This window comes from Parasteatoda tepidariorum, chromosome 10 (genome assembly GCF_982258835.1).
Source record: "Parasteatoda tepidariorum strain Cologne lab strain chromosome 10, Ptep-v5.0, whole genome shotgun sequence".
Taxonomy (NCBI): Eukaryota; Metazoa; Arthropoda; class Arachnida; order Araneae; family Theridiidae; genus Parasteatoda; species Parasteatoda tepidariorum.
The window spans coordinates 102,668,867-102,689,150 of record NC_141764.1 but is presented as its reverse complement, the minus strand read 5'-3'; the positions used below and the strand labels follow the sequence as shown (position 1 = coordinate 102,689,150).

The 20,284-nt window shown below is 29.3% G+C and overlaps 1 protein-coding gene across 1 annotated transcript in view; it reads left to right on the top strand.

Moving 5' to 3' along the window:
• how (protein held out wings) overlaps positions 1-17,980 on the top strand; it is a 37,762-nt gene extending 19,782 nt beyond the window's left edge. The window contains exons 3-8 of the mRNA XM_016057120.4: positions 4,267-4,383; positions 4,921-5,061; positions 6,579-6,669; positions 10,728-11,021; positions 13,145-13,225; positions 14,281-17,980. Coding sequence (XP_015912606.1) covers positions 4,267-4,383; positions 4,921-5,061; positions 6,579-6,669; positions 10,728-11,021; positions 13,145-13,215 — 714 coding nt within the window. The 3' untranslated portion in view covers positions 13,216-13,225; positions 14,281-17,980. The remainder of the gene's footprint in view (positions 1-4,266; positions 4,384-4,920; positions 5,062-6,578; positions 6,670-10,727; positions 11,022-13,144; positions 13,226-14,280) is intronic.
• The last annotated feature ends 2,304 nt before the right edge of the window (positions 17,981-20,284 follow it).

Sequence of the window (20,284 nt, the reverse complement as noted above, 5' to 3'; positions counted from 1 at the left end):
GGTTAGAGGAAAAAGAGCAAAGTATAACCTTGTTTTAGTGAAGTGAAGACTAAAAAACCTTTGGTTCTGATACTTGCCATTTTAATTCACTAATAAATGGTTAACAATCTTTGTTTCTTAAACTGATTGAAAGTTGTAATAAGAAATATTTTGTATTGAAGAAAATTTTATAAATAAAAAAATGTTTTGCCAATGTGTACTTTTCCCTTTTCTTTTTTTTTTTCTTTTTCTTCAAAAAATTCAACTTCGCTGCTTTAATTTGAAATTTCCGTCACAAATTATAATAATTTTAGAAATATTTTTTTCTTCCTTTTTAAATGTGCCATTATTGGTATAAGGAAACTCTTATAATGTGAGTTCACTCTGTATTGTTCTTTCTTATTTTCATGGGTTATTGTCGCAGGGTCTTTATTACCAAAAATGGTGTCATTTTTGTGTTTTGCAAAGGTTTTTTCTTTTTGCAAAAAAATATAGTTTATTTCAATTTTGAGGGTGAAACTTGTACTAATCAACTAAATTGAAAGGTACCATGTTTACATAAATTTATTGATGTGTAGGTTTAAAATAAATTAGGTTTAAATATGTAAGTTTTCTGTCTTAGAAAATTATTTAAACAAATATTTATAATTAGTATATTGGAAAAAATATTACTCATGAATTAGGGGAAAATTATAATACAACGTATCACTATTTTAATTTATCACATTTAAACATTTTTGAGTTTATGCTAGATTGAACTATTGAAAAAGTACACACATTCCAAAGACAGATGTTTTTAGTGCATTTGAAAAGTTAAAAAGGTATGTAAATGTACTCTATGCTCCATTTGTTACAGTTTCCTATCTTTAGAATATTCTCAAAGAATATTTTTGTTATACGAGATTCATTGATTTACGAATGTGCTTGTGAGATATTTGTATCTAGCTATTTTTCTAATGCATTTATACAATTCAAGTTAATTTCTTTGATTTGTTGTAAACAAAATGTAATTTTGAATAGTATAATTTTAAATAGTATAATTCTAATTGTACATATATAAATTGAAATAAATATTTACTTAGTAATAATATTAATACAATCTGAGGATTCAGTGAAAATATTAAGACCTATAAATTGAAGTCAGAGCGAAGTTCTCTGAGAAGTCCAGAGTGAAAATCTAGTTCTGCTACTGAATCCACAGCTTTGATGTTATGTGATGTGATAGTTTAGAATGAAGGGTTCCAACTCAGATGCTGTCTCGCTTATCTGACAAAGGTCAAAATTACTTGACGTTCTTGCTGTGGCCCTGAAAAAACAGGGTTAGGTGGTGTCTGGTAAAATGTCTGGCACTGCATTTTAATCACGAATGTCGCATCAGTGTACTTACCTTACCAGTTAAGTGTAAAATCTTCTATCAAAATTTTTTTTAACTTGACTGTTAGCTTGCATGAATTGCATTAACCACAGAGCTCATTCTAGGCAGGGTAAACAGGGTGCAGCACCCTGCTGCCCTTTTAGTCAAAAGAATCCACCCTGTTGCCCCTGAAGTAAATTAGTGCCCTGATGTAATAGACTCCATACCCTTTTTGCCTTTTCTTTCCTCAACCCTTCTTTATTTTCAACTCTTTTTATTTAGTTTGTCATTGCTGTCAATGCATAGATTTATATGGGAAAGGAAAAATAGTGCACTTGTCTTTGAAAGTTTGCAGTTACTTCACTATCGTTAAATCATAATTATTATTAATCATTTTAATTATTAAATTATAACTACAGACACTTAAAAACATACATTTATTATTTTATTAATATATGCATGCATTTTAAATAAATTACTAAGCTAATTAGCTCATTAACTCGATCTATGTTAATTTATTAATAAAAATTAGTAATTAATATGATTGCTTTGGTACTTTTAGTTAAGTAAAGAAAAAAAATTGGCGATGTTTTTTAATAGAATGTGTAAAGCTCTTAGAAAGAAATTGCCTTTTTAGAATAATAATGACCTTTTTTTAAACTTTTGCACCCTGCCCTTTTTTCTGCCTAGAGCTCTGTTAACCAATTACCTATGTTGCATCAATTTTTATGTGTGGTATTAAAATGTCCGGAATAGTCTTTGTCAGTTTCTTAACATTGGAACCATCATCTGTGCCAGTAATTGTTTTGGGCCGGGATAGTCTGGTTTGTAGGGCGTGGGGCCCATGTCCAAGAAGTCATGAGTTTGATCCCTGCCAAGCGAAGGACTCTCGTGTAGTAAATGGTGACTGGTGCATGTTAAATCTGTCCTCCGTGTTCCCATAGAAAATTTTACCTCTGGGGGTACTGAATCGGAGATTGATCGTTCCCTGGTTCCGGTCAACATTACAATCTGTGGATGAGTGAATGGATGTAAGAATAGGTCCACCCAATAAATGGGCTGGGAATCTTATTCTTGTGCCATAGATGGCGCCACTGAAAAGCAAGAAACACGCACTTTGCTTAGATTCACTTAATTTTACCCAACAGACTTGCGGATATTGGCAAGTGGCGTTAGAAACAAACAGTATATTTTTTCCTCCATGAATGGTGAACTTCCAATGGATGATTTATCTAAAAACAAGACGAATTGAATTGAAATGACATAAAATTTATTAATACAAGCACGTTATATTACGCCTTAATAATCTGAATAATATTGCCACTGAAGCATAATCCTAATTATGAAAATGATTATATGTAAGAGTTTCTTTGCTTATTAAAACTCACTAACTCGTTTTCTGTTTGTGTTAGAACTTTTAAATGATAAGTTCTACCAAAATCCCTTCAAAGGGCTCAATACTGAGAAGAAACTTTCTGTATGTAAAACTTCATGATGGTTTACGTCAGGGGTCCCCAATCCTATGCCCGTGAGCACCATGACGCCCATCGATCGGTCTAGGTGCACCCGCTGCTTGTGCCCAACTATAAAATATTTCAGTTTTCCATTTTCCCATTAAATGCTCTGCAAATACATACTGAAATACGCTGGATCAGTAAAGGCAAAGTACTTGATAGATTTCTACATTTAATTGAAGAAATAAAAATTATCTTGCCAAAAATCAATCATTTTTAGAACTAAGAGATTCTCTTTGGCTAGCAGATTTGTTTTTCTTAACGGGCATAATGGAAAAACTAAATAATTTAAACTTGGAGCTGCAGGGAAAGGACAAACTTACAGCAAAAATGATAGAGGCTATAAACTTGTTCAGAGCTAAGCTAGTTTTGTGGATATCACATTTGAAAATAAAATCTCTTGTGCATTTTCCAAACATGAAAAAAATTATAGGTTACAGTGAAATTGACTTATCAACATTTGTCATCAACCTCCAATTGCTTAGAGATCAATTTGAAAAGCGCTTTCAACAATTTAATATCACCGTGCATTCGATAACCTTTTTTGTTAATCCTTTATCAACCAAATAAATGTAGCCGTAATAACAACATACATTTCAGAATTTCTTCAAGTAAGGCGAGAAGAAATGGAGATAGAAATTGTGGATCTTCAGAATGACATTATCCTCAAAACTATTATATCAGATGAGAAATTCTGGATTATAGTTGAAGGAATAAATTTCATTCTTAAAAGGAGCAGCACATTAAATAAAGTTGTTTCTTGGTTCCATATACTTGTTCGAATCATTGTTTTTGACAATGAATATCATGAAATCAATATATAGATCCCGACTTTCAGGTGAACACCTTGACGATTGCTTGCGAGCAGGAATTTCATCATATTCTCTCAATTTTGAAGCGCTGGCCAGCGAAATGCAATGCCAAAGACCACATTAACTGTATTTTGCAAATAATTTTTATACTTCATATGTTTTGAAAGCAATTTAGTAATCGTTTATTTTACGCAGTAATATTAATACCAATTATATTCATATGTTAAAATTTTTTCAATACATTTTTTTGTGCATTATATGTAGTTTGTATTATTACTTATGTCTATCAACTATAATTTCATCTTGAAAAAATAAATGGTGCCCGCCATTCAACCTATATTCTGGTATTTGCTCTTAGGTACAAATAGGTTGGGAACCCCTGGTTTACGTAAACTTTTTTTGTTCTTTAAATTTTAAATTATTTATGGAAGTGAAAGAGAATTTGCCAAGAAGGATTCAGTATAATGTCCTTTTAACGCATGCACTCAATTAAATATTAGATGCTGGTGATTGGAATTTTCTTGCTCAAGTGATGGGTTCACGTAAAGCAGAATCTATTCTTTTTTATAAAACTACTGTTGCTAATGATAAATCCTTTTCTTTTCAGTACAACTTTGTTGGACGGATTCTCGGTCCCCGTGGTATGACTGCAAAGCAGCTGGAACAGGAAACAGGCTGCAAAATAATGGTCAGAGGAAAAGGGTCTATGAGAGACAAAAAGAAGGTAAACATTTCTTCTGCAGTAAAACTCCTGATTATCTATTGGGCATATACATGCATAATAATTAGTTTTGGTATTTCATTGACAAGAATATCTATTTTCTTCTGTTTCACTGCATTTTCTATCTTCTCCATTTTGCCCCATAAGTTTTTTTTAACCCAAAGCTCATGATTGGTGTCCAAGACTTTTTTTTTTTTTTTTGATTGATTGATTTTTAATTAAAATTTCTTTTAAGATGACATAGTTTAGAAAATGCTAATAGTAAAGAAAGAGATGTTTTAGAGTAGTGAAATGCTTTAAGGGGTCACCATTTTGTCCCCTCTTAACTGTTGCATCATCAAATCCCACAGATAATCAGGAGGTAATTGTAATTTCAATTTTAAAGTTAGTGTTTACATTAATAATGTTTGTTTTCCTAATTGCTCCCAGATGTGCTCACTCTGTAAGTGGTTTCTTATTTTTAAATTTTTAACATATTACTACAAAATATTGTCTTGCTTCTTTTTTTTTAAAAAAAATATCCCTTGTTCTAATTTTTAGGAGGAACAAAATAGGGGGAAACCAAACTGGGAACACTTAAACGATGAACTTCATGTTCTAATCACAGTTGAGGACACAAACAACAGAGCAGCTGTAAAGCTACAGAGAGCTGTTGAAGAAATCAAGAAGCTTCTTATTCCGGTGTGTATGTTTTTCAGTTTCTGAATGTGATTTTTAACCATTGAATGCTTTTGTGAGATATGCATAGCTGCCAACTGAATTTTTCGGATTTGTTCTTAATTTTTAATCAAATCTGAAAATCTGATATTTTTATAAAAATCAGAATTTTCTTAAAATTGCTTTACATTTGCTTTTAAACCAGTCTCTTGTTCTGATCACCGCCAGCACGTTTCTGTGATTATTGTGCCGAAGTAATTTTTAGTAGCTTTTTATTGGAAAATACTATTCCAATAGCTATTGCTGATCATTTCACTAAATTGAATCTTAAACAATTATTATTATTTTTAAAAAAAATGTATTGTAGTATTTAAACACTTGCATCAGAAATATTTGTTTATGATGTAGATTATTATTTACCTGTGTTTTATAATTTGGGGAAGAATAATTATATATTAATAGGTAATGGTTGTTTTTAAATTATTATACTGGTATTCCTAATTATAAAATATCAATATTATAAATTTCCCACAAAAGGTACTGTTTGTAGTTTTGTTTTAAACATATGTTTATTAATGTTATTATTTAATAGTTAAATTTTTGTCTTACTCTTGTAATTGGTGCGTATAATTTTGTTGCATATAGTGTTCCTAATTTTTTATTCTTAAGGTTGACAGCTATGGATGTGCAGTTTCTCTGTATAAAACAAGCAAAACTGAAAACACTTCAAACTGTAGTTTTCCTTATGCCTTATGCAAAGCAGTCAGAAGATTTAAATGCAACAATTATTTTCTAAATATATTTATTATCTTTTGCTTAAATGTTTGATATTGCATTCAGTTTTAAGCACTATCTATGCTATCGTATTAGTTTTAAAACAATTGAAGAAAGATTTTTATTATTCAGGGGCTAACTTATTTCAGAGAAGGTGGAATTCTCGTTTTCCAATCGAATTTCCGAATTCAATTTGATCGTTAATGAGTAGGTCATTCGTTAGCTTTAATTTTTTAAAAAAAACTTTTTGTTGCTAATATTTTCAATATATTACTGATTTTATGCCTTAATATTTATTCTGATGCATGAGCTTTCGAATGATACTTTATAAAAATGTGACTAAAAGCAATATATATATTTTTTTAAATTTAGATTTAAATCATAACCAGCCTTATGGAAATCAAAAAGATAAGTATTTAAAATTTGTTACAGGAAGGGTCACATTATTTAGAGTTTCGATAAGTAGTTTTTAAAGGAAACTCACTTTTGCGATAATTTTTCAAAGAATTTGGAAATAGTAAACCATTGTTTCTTACAGTGTCTGCAGTCAAAACACTATAATTGTGTTCAACTGTAATGAACAGCATTAGCATAAAACGTCAAATACACGAACTGTATCTGAACTTGATTTAGTTAAATGGTACTTTTTTTTGGAGTTGAATGGATAAATTACCCTATTGATGCTCATTATCTTTAATGTCTCATCTTTTGTGATAAATTCATTGTCACTCATTTTATTTCTTTCTAAACTGAATTTTTATTTTTAGACTGAGGGTGAAGATGAATTAAAAAAGCGACAACTGATGGAACTAGCTATTATTAATGGTACATACAGAGATAGCACTGGAAAAAATAACAGTATGTTTTTGTTTTTTCTTTTAAAATCTATTGAGTTTTTCTGTTAATTGCAAAAGCTGATTGTTTTACAAAATCAATATTTTATTATAGATGCACTATGTCATGAGTATTGGAAAAAGACCAATTTTTGAGTGGGATAAAATTAAAATTCAGTCACAATAATTCTCTAAATATGACACGAGAAAAAAAATCTGCATTTTAACGTCTTTCTAGTTCTTAACTTTGATGTGAATTTAAATGAAGACATGAAAATTTTCTTAATGTGAGATTTTTAATGATTGATTGAGCCTATATCCACCTTCTCCTTATGAGCAAATTCTAGAAAAGTCAGAAAAATTAAAAATTTTTTAATTTTATAAAATTCTTAAACTGTTTTAAAATATGTAATTTGAAATATTTAATTATGTTTCCATTTATTTGAAGAAATATGACTGTGCACTATTTTAGAAGCCTTTTTATCTCTCTGGTAGTTTTCATTACTTTACAAATTTTATTTTTTAAGGCTATAATAGGCAAAAAATTTTGACAGCAAGGAAGAAGCAAAATAAAAAAAAGTTTATTGGATTAATATTATAATTTATTCTAGAAGTTTATACAAAGAACAACCATGTATCAAGTTATATGTATAAAATATAGAATGTCTAAAAAAAAATTTGAAATCAGATTTTGAAAAGTAATACTAAATCGTTTCTCAATTCTTGTTTGTGTAAATAATAGTAGAGGACTAGTATGTTCAATGAAATAATGATACAAGCAGATTTTTAATATTAATGAATATCAAAATATAATAATTTTCTCTCCTTTTATGGCTGTAATTGTTTTTCCCTTTTTAACTGCTTTTTTTTCTTTTTTTCCTACTTGCTTTTGTGGATATCCTACATGTACAAGGGCTTTCTAGTACCTTTTTCTGCAGATTTCACGATCGTTCTGAGCTATTCCTTCCAAACGAGAAATGAAAGGATTATTATATGTTATCGACAGTTATTGTTACCGGATTTATCGACAATGCCAACCTTCTTCTATCAAAAGGTACCTCGTGATTGAATCAAGTTAGCATGTCTTATATACCAGCGAATTGTTGTTTCATTTTCGTAGTGGTAGTTACGCCACAATACTCCCCCATCAGAATTTTATCAGGGATAGAATTCGATAAACGGATACCACTAGTTGCTGTACTTGTGAAAGACCGGGAGAGCTGAATTAAGATCACCGGATTTTTGAGTGCTGAATGTGAGAGGTGTATTAACTTCATGGGTGTAGTCCCTCCTGTGTTGCCTTTAGCAGTGGAGTCTATGCAGACTGACGTTGTGTATGATCGAGACTAGACTGAGCAGCAACAACGCGAGGAGGTGGATAATGTCGCAGTCACAAGTAGCAAGTCAACTGTTCAATGTGGACAATCCATCGAAGTAGGCGTTACCAGATCGAAGTGGGCATTTCTGTCAGGATCGGCGTGTTCGCATCATGTCCGCAAGTCACCTATGTGGGGGGGAGGAGTTATCGGCAATACCAACCCTTCATCTATCAAAAGGTACCTTAAGATTAAATCAAGTTAGCATGTCTTATATACCAGCGAATAGATGTTTAATTTTCGTAGTGGTAGTTACGCCTCAATACTCCCCCACCCTAATGTAGGGGGAGGAGTTATCGACCATGCCAACCTTCATCAATCTAAAGGTACCTTTTGCTAAATGAAGGTTGGCATTGTCGATAACTCCTCCCCCCACACTGGTATTTGCTTAATGGCTGGTTTAAATTACATTTGTTTTCAATTTAAAATGTTGCAAATGTGACTTTAAATAAATATTACGTCCGCAACTGAAACTTATCACGCTTTTAATGCCTAATAACTTTAACTAAAATATTTATTTTTTTTTTCTTTCTTAAACTGTATTTGAATTCTAAGTATCAAAACTTACACTCAAAGAAATTTTTATGTTGATATATGAATATAACTTTCTGTTGCAGAAGAGACAATGATTAGGCATAAAATTAAATACCTTTTGTAACAAAGATTAGTAAACACTTTTCTGCAAGCAAAAACTCTCACTATTAGTTGTCAGATTAATATAAATTTTGAAACTTACTAAATTGCTTGTTCAACCATAAGATACCATAAAACAGAAAGAATTTTGTCACTGTCTTTCCACGCAGTGTCATTTTATAAATTAATAAGAAAATAAATGACAAAATTTTTATTTTCATTAAAATATGAAATAGTATAAATTTTTATTTTTAATATTAAAAATTTCAAAGATATTTTAAAAAATATATCCTCATATTCACTTTTTGTGGATTCAGTGGTTGATTACTCAAATTAGTATATTGCCGTAATATATTCAAAATAACTGAATTTGTAAAAATAAAATTAATTAAAATACGCAGAAAAGGCTTTATAAAAACTATACACGAAAATTACACAGATTTACAATGAAATTGAACACATCAAAAAGTGGTAACTTAACCCCATAACTGCCGAGTAAAATTAACATGATTCACTCCCCAGTGCCACCGTTTTTCGCTCAAGTGCGCTTTCTTACATGGTGTTTTGGTGGAGGGAAATGATGCACTCTTTGCAATTTAAAAACAGTTTACTTTTACAAGACAAGAAAAAGGAAAAAAAGAAAATACAAGATTTAAATTAAATAATAAAAATACAATATAAAAGATGTTAAAACTTAGCTGTTGTATGATAAATTCTGAAACTTGGTTGGATATATAAACCAACATCACATTCATCGCACTGATAGCGGGATTAATGAAGAATTTTTTTTCTGGAACAAATAGCACATTTTCGCGATTCATTTTTCCTTGAAGACGTTGATGGAAGGATTGAAAAGCACCAAATACATACTGGAAACGAAAGCGAAAAAAGAATAAACCCGACCTTACTCAAATAAATACACACAAGGGATTAATACGATATCACTTTTCCATAACATCCTTTTCCCCCTCCTCCAAAATTAGTAATACATTCGCAAAGCAAACACTTTCAAGGTCATTTTACTGCATTCTGAAGTAGGGGGTGTAGTTCTATTTATAGCAGCGCAATGCAAAGCATCGTACTTTGGGAAAGCGTATATATATACGCCTGTGGCAGTTAACACATCGTCTGGCCGAGACGTATATATACGCCCGCGGCAGTTAAGGGGTTAAATTCAAAATAACATCAGATGTAAAAAACTTCACAATTTTTTAAAGTATCTATAAATGTCCAAAAGAATAATAGCTAGTAGCTGAAAAAGTAAACTATCTAGAATTTAACGCCATTGTATTACTATATATTTTTATGTAAATAATTATATCTATTTTTTAAGCGAAAATTTATTCTAAGTTAATATTTCTTTATTGTTTTCTCATGACATATTTTTTCTTATGAGAAGCTGAGGAAGAGCCGATAGATAATAATTTGAATTATTACTGCCGAATCTCAAGAGACACTAAAAAAATTACAATATTGAAATCGATATACGGGGTTAAAAAATATTTGTCAGAAGCAAGTCACAAACATTGCAGTTCAAAGTAATCACATTGAGCAGGAATAAATCTCTTCTGTAGTTTAAAAGGCATATATTAATGTACATACAGTTTTGTTATCAATTGTTGTCTAAGATTCCTAGTTTTTATGAAATGTTCTTTTGCCAATATTAGTATAATATTAATTATTTTTGAAATATTATTGCTCTCAGACATCATATTTTCCATAAGACTAAATAGATTCGATTGATTACTGTATATTAATTGAATAAAAAGTTACAGCTAATATTCTACTTAGAATAATGGTTGTGACTAATAGGCTTAATTAAACAAATACAGTTGCAGAAATGTCAGCTGTCAAATATTCCAACAGTTTTTTTCCCCTATGGCAACAAAAATACTTTGAAAGATTCAAAACCCTTAGAATTTTTTTTCCATCATATTTTAATCTAATCTTTTCTTTTTTTTTCCTGTTAGAGCTAAACTCATTAATTTTGGATAAATGAATTTTGATCATTGTTTTCTGTATTTTTTTATATTATTATAAATGCTTTCTTTCATTTCCTGTCTGTTTATTTCAGATATTTACATGTTTCTCACGGAGCCAGAGACAACTCGACTGTTGGCACCCCCAATGACCATCTCCAACTCTCTTCGTACCACCGGTACTCCTCTCGGGGCTCCGTTAATTCTCTCCTCTAGGATACCTGTTCCAACGACTCACACTTTATTGAATGGAAATGCACCACCTCCTCTCATTTCTCCCGCTGATGCAGGGCTCTTGTATGCCACTTACGGAGATTATCAACATTATGCCGCCCTCACGTCTCCTCTATTGGCAGAATACCCACCACATACTGACCACTCATCTGCTGGTGCGTTGTTTGGACGTTAAATGCTTTTCCACCCTTCTTTATCCATTCCTTGTAGTTATTTATCCTGCCATTTATGGCTGCATGATACTGTCAAATTTTGTTGACGTTTGTGTGTGATTAATTGGATAATGCATTTTTGTTGCTTGTTTCAAAAATGCTGCTCAGTCTTATATTTCAGTTCTGTGATACATAAACAAAATGTTTGCAGTTTTTTTTTTTTTCTAATTTATTGAATTTTTACTGTTACTATTTATTCATTTTTTTTCTTCTTTTTTTTTATTGGATGTGTTAAGAGCGAAATATTGTCTTTCCGATTTACCTCCCACCTTCTATTTTGGTTTAGATTTTGTATTTTAGTTATTATTTTTATTGCATGTTTGAGATTTATTGAGCAAGGCTTATCGGAAAGTGTGCTGTACGACTCAGGGAAAAATGTACATATAGTTAATTGACTAAAAATTGGTTTATAATGTTATTTTTTAATCCCAATCTGAGGTGCTTGTTGTAGAGCATTTCTCACTATGAGATTTATTGCATTTTACAAATTAAAAAAAAATTAGATTTCAGGTATAATATATGCTGGTCATTGTTTCTTATATCTAAATATTTATATTGTATGTTTACTAAAAGTTTTATTGTAAGTTTATTTAACAAGTCCGGTGAGATAAAATTGGAGCGCATTTGCTCTTTTTGTTATTAGTCAGATATATAAATTAAAAGAAATAACTATTTTAGTAGTTGTGGTTTTAATTAGAGTAATATGGATAAACTGTTGAACAAAGCGAATTCTGTTAGGCAAGTATAAAGTCAAAATAAAAATTTGGATTGTGTCTTTGATAAATTGAGATAATTGGATAAATCGTTATGAATTTATTCATTATCTCTATAATGAATTGAATATGTTAAATTGGCTGAAGTGTCTACACTTTGCTCTATCAGTTGTTAGTCAAAAATTATTTTGACATGTTTTTTGATTTTTCAAGTTTTAATAGGGAACCATGAAACTGTTTTAAAACTAGTTATCAAATTATAGTTATTTTAAATTGAATTTTTTTTCTTCTTCCGTTAGGTGATGGTTTTAATATCTTACAATTAATAGTTAGGGTGCTGGCTTTTGCAAGTATGAAAACGTGTATTTCCATTTTTTTAAATCTAAATTTGGGGCCAAAAGCACACAAGTCTAATGGTAGTCAAATGTATATAGTTATGTATTTATGGTTATGAAATGACTGCAATTTCTTTTCTTTTTTTTTTTTTACGTAATTTTTGTATATCATGAGCTTTATAAATTTTCTGTGTATGACTTTGCTGTATATATGGATTATTTAAAGATATGTAAATATTTTTTAATTTTTTTGAAACATCACTTATAAAAATTGCTGTGTATCTTTTTACTGGTGTGCGCATTTCAGCGTTTAATGATTTTTTTTTTTTGATTTTTTTTATTTCTCATTCCATCTTGTCATTTTGTGATCATTTCTAACATAGTCAAATCTAAGCTTATAGGTTTTAAATTTACATCATGCACTTCTATATTTTAAATTTTACATTCACAATTCCTTTTGGATTATTATGAATTGACAGTTATTCTTTTTACTTTTCATTTTCCTCTTTTTTTTTCTCTTTATTTTTATTTAACTGGACATTTTTAAAATATTTATTTTTTATAATATATTAATGCGAAACTTTTATTTTATTGGACGCTTGTAATTTATTGTTTAAATAGAATGACTTTCCATTACCTATTAGGAACATAGTAAACTTATTGAATTGCCCATTGGAAATTCATTAATTTATCAGATTTTTTATACTATAGTATTTCTTTATAAAATTTTTTGAAGTAATTAAAAATTAGTAAATAATATCAGGGAAGCAAATCATTTAAATATTTATTTTATTCTTAAAATACTTTTAATAATTTTTTGAAATTTTAATACCATTAAGAAAATTTAAATTTACTAAAGTATTACATATAGCCTTTTTCTTTTTAAGAAAGATAACTAGGAATGGTCTGAAAAGAAATAACTGTATCTACTATTATTTCTTTATAAATGAATTTGGTCCACTATTCTTTCTGTTGAATTGCTACTTTTATGTATTCTAATGTCTTACCTACAATGCAGGTGCGGCTAAACAGAGGAGAAATTTAGGTTTGCGGGAACATCCTTACCAGCGTTCTGGCTCTCTTACTTAAGCGACAAAAGGTTAGTTAATGTCATTTTAAAATAAATATATTTCTGAGCGACAGAATTTCATCTCTTATTTGCTCCTTAATTTTGCCATTTGTTGCTTTAAAAAAATATTCATTTTGCTTGGAATATTTTTACGTGCTATATTGGCGCTTTTTATCAAAATGTTTTAAGTGCCATGAATGAGTATTTATATTTAGGTTTAATCACTCGTGGAAATAAAAAGGTAAGTTGTCCAATGCTATTAGCACGAACATCTTGACAAATAAAATGAACAGTTTCTTCATTTTGTAATTTTTATCTTAATTGCGCTAAAAAGAAAAACCTGGGAAATTTATATAGGACAATTTATTTTTATGCCTAGTTTTATGTCTTCTAAAACTATCACAATCAATAATATAACTAACATCTGAACTTAAGGTTAAATTTAATTGCACTTTATTTAATTAGTGCAAAATATGTCGCAGGTTTCTCGAGACAAATGATTAGGAATACCATTTTTAATTTTCATCTTGTTGCATAAAGTCATAATTGTCACCAGAATTTAGATTTGCTATTCCTTTTTCTAAGGTTACATTCTCCAAAATTAGGAAATGGTAATGATTATTTTCCACTTTCATTCATTATCACTTTTTGTTGGAGACATTACAATATAATTTAATCTATGTTTATTGATCCAAAAGATAAACAAAACACTTTATTTTTCTTGTTATTCTTCGGTTAGTGAAGTTGTAAAATACTAATTTTAATTTTGTAAAAAGGTAATGGACCAGTAACAGAGTTAAAATAGCTTCTTAATCAGTTTTTTTTTTTTTTCCATTTCATTTGAGTACGCATCTTGTATTATAAAATTATATTTTTTTTTCCCTTTGCTGTTGCACTCTCTTAAACTAATAAGATTGTAATATTGTATTAACACTTCACTCTTAGGCATTCAAATAACACCAGTGCAGTTAGAAATTAAAAGTAAAAATGCTTAGCTGAATAACATTTTTTTTTTTAAATATATATCCTCTCATAGTTGATACTAACAACCTCTTTTTTTTTTTCTTCGCATTTTAACCTGTCAGCTCCACAACCGACACCTGAAGAGTACTAACCCACCCACCTGTGAAAATACAACTCACGATGACCAGCACACAGGGTCGTTCTGGAAAGATCTATTTTTGTAGTGCACTTTCTTCCCTTCTCTGTTGACTTGTGAGGATAATCGACTAACACTTCCTCCTGTGCAGTTTTGATATCGCATCAGGTGATCTGACGTGTCATTAAAAAAAAAGCAAATTTTAACTTTAACTATCTAATGCTGCTTTTGTGTCAATTATCTTCTTTACCCTTTGCACAACATTATTCTGTTTACTGTTTTATTTTGCATGACATTTATGTATATTGAGAATATTCCTACACAAAATAAGTTCATTCTCAGTTGCTGAAATGTTGAACATTTTCTCTATAAATAATCTTTCTTTATTGACATAGCTAACTGACACTATCCTAAAATTAGTTTTGGTATGTATGTTTAAGGATTTTGTAAATTTGCTTTTAAATTTTACGCAACTCGCTGACATAAAGTAATTTATACCCTGTTTTAATATGGTTTATTCTTGAATTATGGAAAAGGTAATTAACAAAACTAGATAGCATCCTTGTTTTAAAGCTAGCATTTAATTGCATTTTTATATGATAGGGCTACAACAGTAAGAATATGTTTTAAATTTAAAAGTGAAATCTACATTTGTTGATATGCTGTAGAGAAAATATATCATTAAAATACTCTCCCCTATTTTCCATTATAAAGTAGAATTAGAATTTTTTTTTTTTTTTTTTTAAATATCACATTCCACATAAACCCAAACACCAGTATTATTATTTTGTGTCTAAGCAAAAGAAATGCTGTTCCCAATAATAAATTAATTTGATTATTGAAAAGTGTGAATCAAGATGGATTTGTAAACAATTAAATGGAATGCTAACAAAATCTGACATTTGCAATTGAATCTACTTAATTAAAAAATTTATTGTGAAACCACTTGTGTTATTATGCTGGAAGGATATTGTGAATTTTTATACTGTCTATGTTCTTACATTGAGTGCTGATCAAATGTTATTTTTATCATTGTGACTGATATTTTTTAAGTTGTGTGGGTTAGAAACTGCATTTTAAATGAGCAGCTCTTTAACTGTACTTAGGTCACACATTAAGTGCATTTACTACTTAATATTTGTACATTTTATTTTGTAAAGTAGCTTAATTCGAGATCTTCAGCTATATATACTTAATTATTTTTCCCCCCCTTGTTGAAATGTGTATAATATTTGTTGTTTTTGACTCTGATGTGTCGCTCCACTCATTTCTCGAAGTAAATCTGTCAGTTTAGTGCAATACTGAGGCTGTTTGAGGAGTCTACTTAACTTTTTCTTTTTTTTCTTCCTCCAAGTTCATTTGATTGAAGGAGCATCTTCATAAATGCTGTTAATTCTATTCTATTGCAGAAATTTATTACTTGTTTTTTATGTTTGCTTATCAGTGATGAAGCAAATACAAAATATTGCTTTTATTTTATGCTTCCTGAATCATAGAACCTAAAGTTTTGTTTTTAATTGTTTTCTTTCCAGTTTAAATTTAAACCTCCTTTAAAAAAAATTTTATTTTTTATACATTAAATACATTAATACAAACATTAAAAAAGTTTTTTTTTCTGCACAAATTAGTTTATTTTAAATGAATAAGATATTCTTGTTTCTTAATTTGTTAGTTGTTTACATTTAACAAGAGATTCAATTTTAAATACAGTTCACAAGCTCTACCTGTCCAAAATATTTTAATTTACTGATTTTACACACCATTAAACACTAAATAGTGTTGTTAAACTGATATTTACATACATATTTCAGGTCTGAGCTTCTGAAATTATTTTTTTTTAACTTTAATTCTTTCAGTTAAAAAATTATATTCCTTTTGCTATTCTATTTAATTTCTATCTTTTTCTGGTAATTATTTCTTCAGTTTTCCTGTTTAGCCAAGAAGAAGCATTTCAAATAATAGAGTAGCAGGCTTGTTATCTGTAAATGATTTATAATTAAATTTATATTATTCAAGACAACAGAAGAATGCCTCATTTTATCTTGTTTCATGTTATTTGTCATAAAGTTATGCAGCTTTTTTCATGGATAAAAGTCTTTCAAAAAATTTTTAGTTTCTCACATTGTGAACTAATTTGCACTTTGTGTTTCCATCCATAGCATGGAGGATGTTTTTTTTTCCCCCCTTGTCTCATTATAGTTTTTTTTTTTTCAGTCAAATTTTCCCTAAACAGTTCATTTATCATTAATATGAAAAATAAGTAATTAATAATCTTTATTAAATGATTATCCTCTTTGGAGCAATTGGATTTTTTTTTTATCATTTTCATATTTTAGATTTTTTTTTCTCAAATAAATTGATTTTCCTCTTTATATATATTTTTAACCCAATTCTTTTAATTTTCACTTAGGATATTTATTATCTCCATTATTTAAGGTTTCTTTTTTTTTTCTGCTGAAGAGTTTTAGAATCTCAGATTGTCATGTTTTGTACTTAATGTGTTTATTTTCTGAGGTAAAAAGTTTTGTATTTGTGGTTGTGGTGATGTTTTGATACATTTATATCATTATTTTTTTTTTTTTCATTTGTCAGTGCCAAAATAATCATAATGCTCTATTATTCATTTTGTTTTTTGTTGGCCATAATTAAATTTTTATATATTCTTGTCTGCAGTTATTTTGAGTTGTCTATTAGAAGTGGAACAATAAAATATCTTTTATTTTAAAACAGATCTTCCTTCCACTCATCCATCCTATATTTTTTAATTCCATTCTGTTTAATGATTTTTTTCTTCTTTCAAATCTTTATATTTGAATAGAGTGCCTTCAAATACTATGTTTGAATTATGACTGAACAAAATGGCTTTAATATTATATTTTTAAAAAAAAACAATCTAATAAACAGGGATGCTTTACATGGTGCTCTCAGATTTTGACTAGGATTCTCGTATTGAATATGTTTTATTTTGGTACAATTTGCCATTTGAAACATCTTTTTTATTGTGATATTATAATTTTTTTTAAATAGTATATTTCAAAATATCAGTTTAGATTAAGAATAAAGAAAAAAACAAAGTTTTTAAGTTACTTCAAAATCCTTACTTTTATGTATTTAACTTAGAACAATTAATTTTTTTTAAAAAAAACTACCTTTAGAATTTTAATTAAATATTTAATAATTCAATAATACTTAGAAATGTAAAGTAAGGGAAATAACGTATTCTTTAGTAACTAGTAAAAAAAAGTAATCTGTTGACTTCGTTAAAGTATTGCAACACTTTGGCATCCCTGTATATTAGTTTGTATCAAATACTTTATAAGTAAAAAGAAAATAAGAGTGTGTTGTTTAAGTCACCCAAGTTAAAAATGTTTGCATTTATATTTTTACCTAAGATTAATTTAAATAAAGGTCATGATTGCTAATGAATCTCGTTTAAAAAAAAAAAGTGCTTTTTAAGCATACACTTTATGGTGCTAAGTGTGCCTTATTGCTATTGCTATGTGACAATTTTGCCTCTTCTAAGAATTTGTATACAATAGTCGTAAATAGTTGTTTGGAAGCAAGAGGCTTTCATCTTTTACTGAATGATAAAGTTGTGATGGAATCTATTTGTAGTTATACCATTGTTGTTGAATGTTTTATGTACTTAAATTGTTTTCATAGCAATAAAGTTCAATTTCCATATATGTCTCTTGGATTATTTTGTTTTAAAACGCTAATTGTGGACAGTTCACTGGCCCATGCTTTGGGGGATTTCCATTAAAGGACCCAGTAAAGGAATTTCATAACCCGAATCATTTATATTTGACACCCTATTCAAAATAATAGTTATTTTTATGAAGATAAATTTGGGCAAACTTGCGTACAGTTGACACCTTTTGAACAAAAAACAAAATGGGGAATTGCATTGATACTTATTTTATTTGGGTTTATAAGTGTAGCAAGTTGAAACAGAATTTTATTTAACAAAGATTGCTAAATAAATTTCTTACAGTTTTTATTTAAAAAGCAAAAAAAAAAACTTTTTTTTTTATTCTTACATAATTTTTTTCATATCCATCGTTTAACAGCCGACCCAATTTTGGGTTTACAACTACCAATGTCCAGCTCCGTAACCTTGTCATTTTGGACCAAATCAGAAGCTAAGGAAACTCCTGGATCAGTACCCCCAGAGGTATTGATTTGTTATGGAAACATGGAGGACTCGATATTTAACGTGCATCAGTCGCCATTTACTATGCGGGGAGTCTTCGACCGGCAGGGGCCCTGTAACCTACCAACCAGGTTATCCTGGCCTCTTTCATAATTTATCGAAAAACATTTTCAGTATAAGGTGATTTACGTTGAAAAGGAGCGAATTGGCCATTGATAACCAAATTTTTACTAGTGTTTTTTTAGTCGTTTGCTAAATAAATTCAATTTTCAACCAGTCTGATTAAAATTATCTTCGCTTCTCATGATTCACTCGTTTTTCTCGATTACAAATATGTTATTATTAAGAGTTTATCTTTTGGTGGTTTGGAGATAATCAGTAAAATGTTAAATCAAATAGCGGTTTTACTGTTTTTATCTGTTAAACACTGGTAATACATTACAATTTCTCACCAGGTATCAAAAAATAAATTTTAAGATATGTCAGATCTCATAAATTACGCTTAAAATCATTCACCAGGTGATTAAGAATGGAACCCTGAAGTACACTAATAACAAATGTCTTCATTTCATAGCGTTAATTTATTCTACACCCGTCATTTAGAAACTTTTATAAGTTCAATTTAATATAAAATAAAAACAGGCGTTCAGTAAATTATTTGTTCGATCGAAAATTATACGAGTTTTATGTTTTACTTAAATGTTATAATACCCTGTCTGTTATTAAATTCTGCGCCAAAGGCTTCCCTAAACAAGTCAGATGCTGTGTTCCGTCTGCTTTTGGTGGCCACTTTCAAATATCGGTCTTCATTCAGCTGACCTGTAGTGTAAAGGTCTATTCAAACTTCCATCATCTTGGAGTCGAAGCCTAGACAAGTTTGTGCAATTCAAAGTTCCTCGGATACTTTCGTCTGAGTACGTTCACATTCCATGAGGCCGATAATTCAACCACGTAAAAAATCATCCATATGCTTCCATAACTATTCAATTATTGGTACTGAGGGTGCCTTAGACCAGGGGTCACAATTAAAATCACAAATCAAATGGCGGGTCGCAACTTTATCAAAATTTTACGTAGGACTCTTATGTTTGAAGGAACATTAAATATTACTGTCAGATTTTTACCAAAGTTGTGCAAAACAAAAGTATTAAATTACAAATTAAAATAGCAAGTAGATTTTTAAAAATATTTAATTGCATATTAAAAAATTCGGGCTACAATAACTTTAATGGCCATCCATGTATTAAACAATTAATGTGCAACAGATATCTAATTGTTAAGATATAAAACTTTAAAAAGGTTGGTATTAAAACTTACATAGTAGCACACAAAATGTTCAATGACAAAACTGAGGTTTGTCTGCTGCAACCACCAGAGAATAGATATTTAAAATTTACAAATGTGTGTGTAAATATTTTCGTCCAGAATGAGTGGTTTCAAAAAGTTAAATCGGAGAATTTCTTCGAGAAAATTTCTAAATTATATTTATTCACACATGCTAAATTATATTCACAAAATACAAAAAAAGAATGAAATAAAAAAGATCAACATACACGATTATTTTTGTATTTGAATAAATATTTTCTTGGATACAAAACATAAATATTTTTTTTGCACCGTTGGTATGATAAATTTTACAGAAACGAAGAAATTAGGTTTTTATTAACGAGAAAAGTATTTTAAGCCCATATAGATTTTTTACGAAAATTGTCCGCAAAAATATGACAACTAATATATTTTAGTTTGCTGGCCGCCAGTTGGAAACCACTGCCTTAGACCTTGAACAGGGTTCCCACAGTACTTGAAAGTCCTTGAATTTAGTTGAAAAAAATCAGGG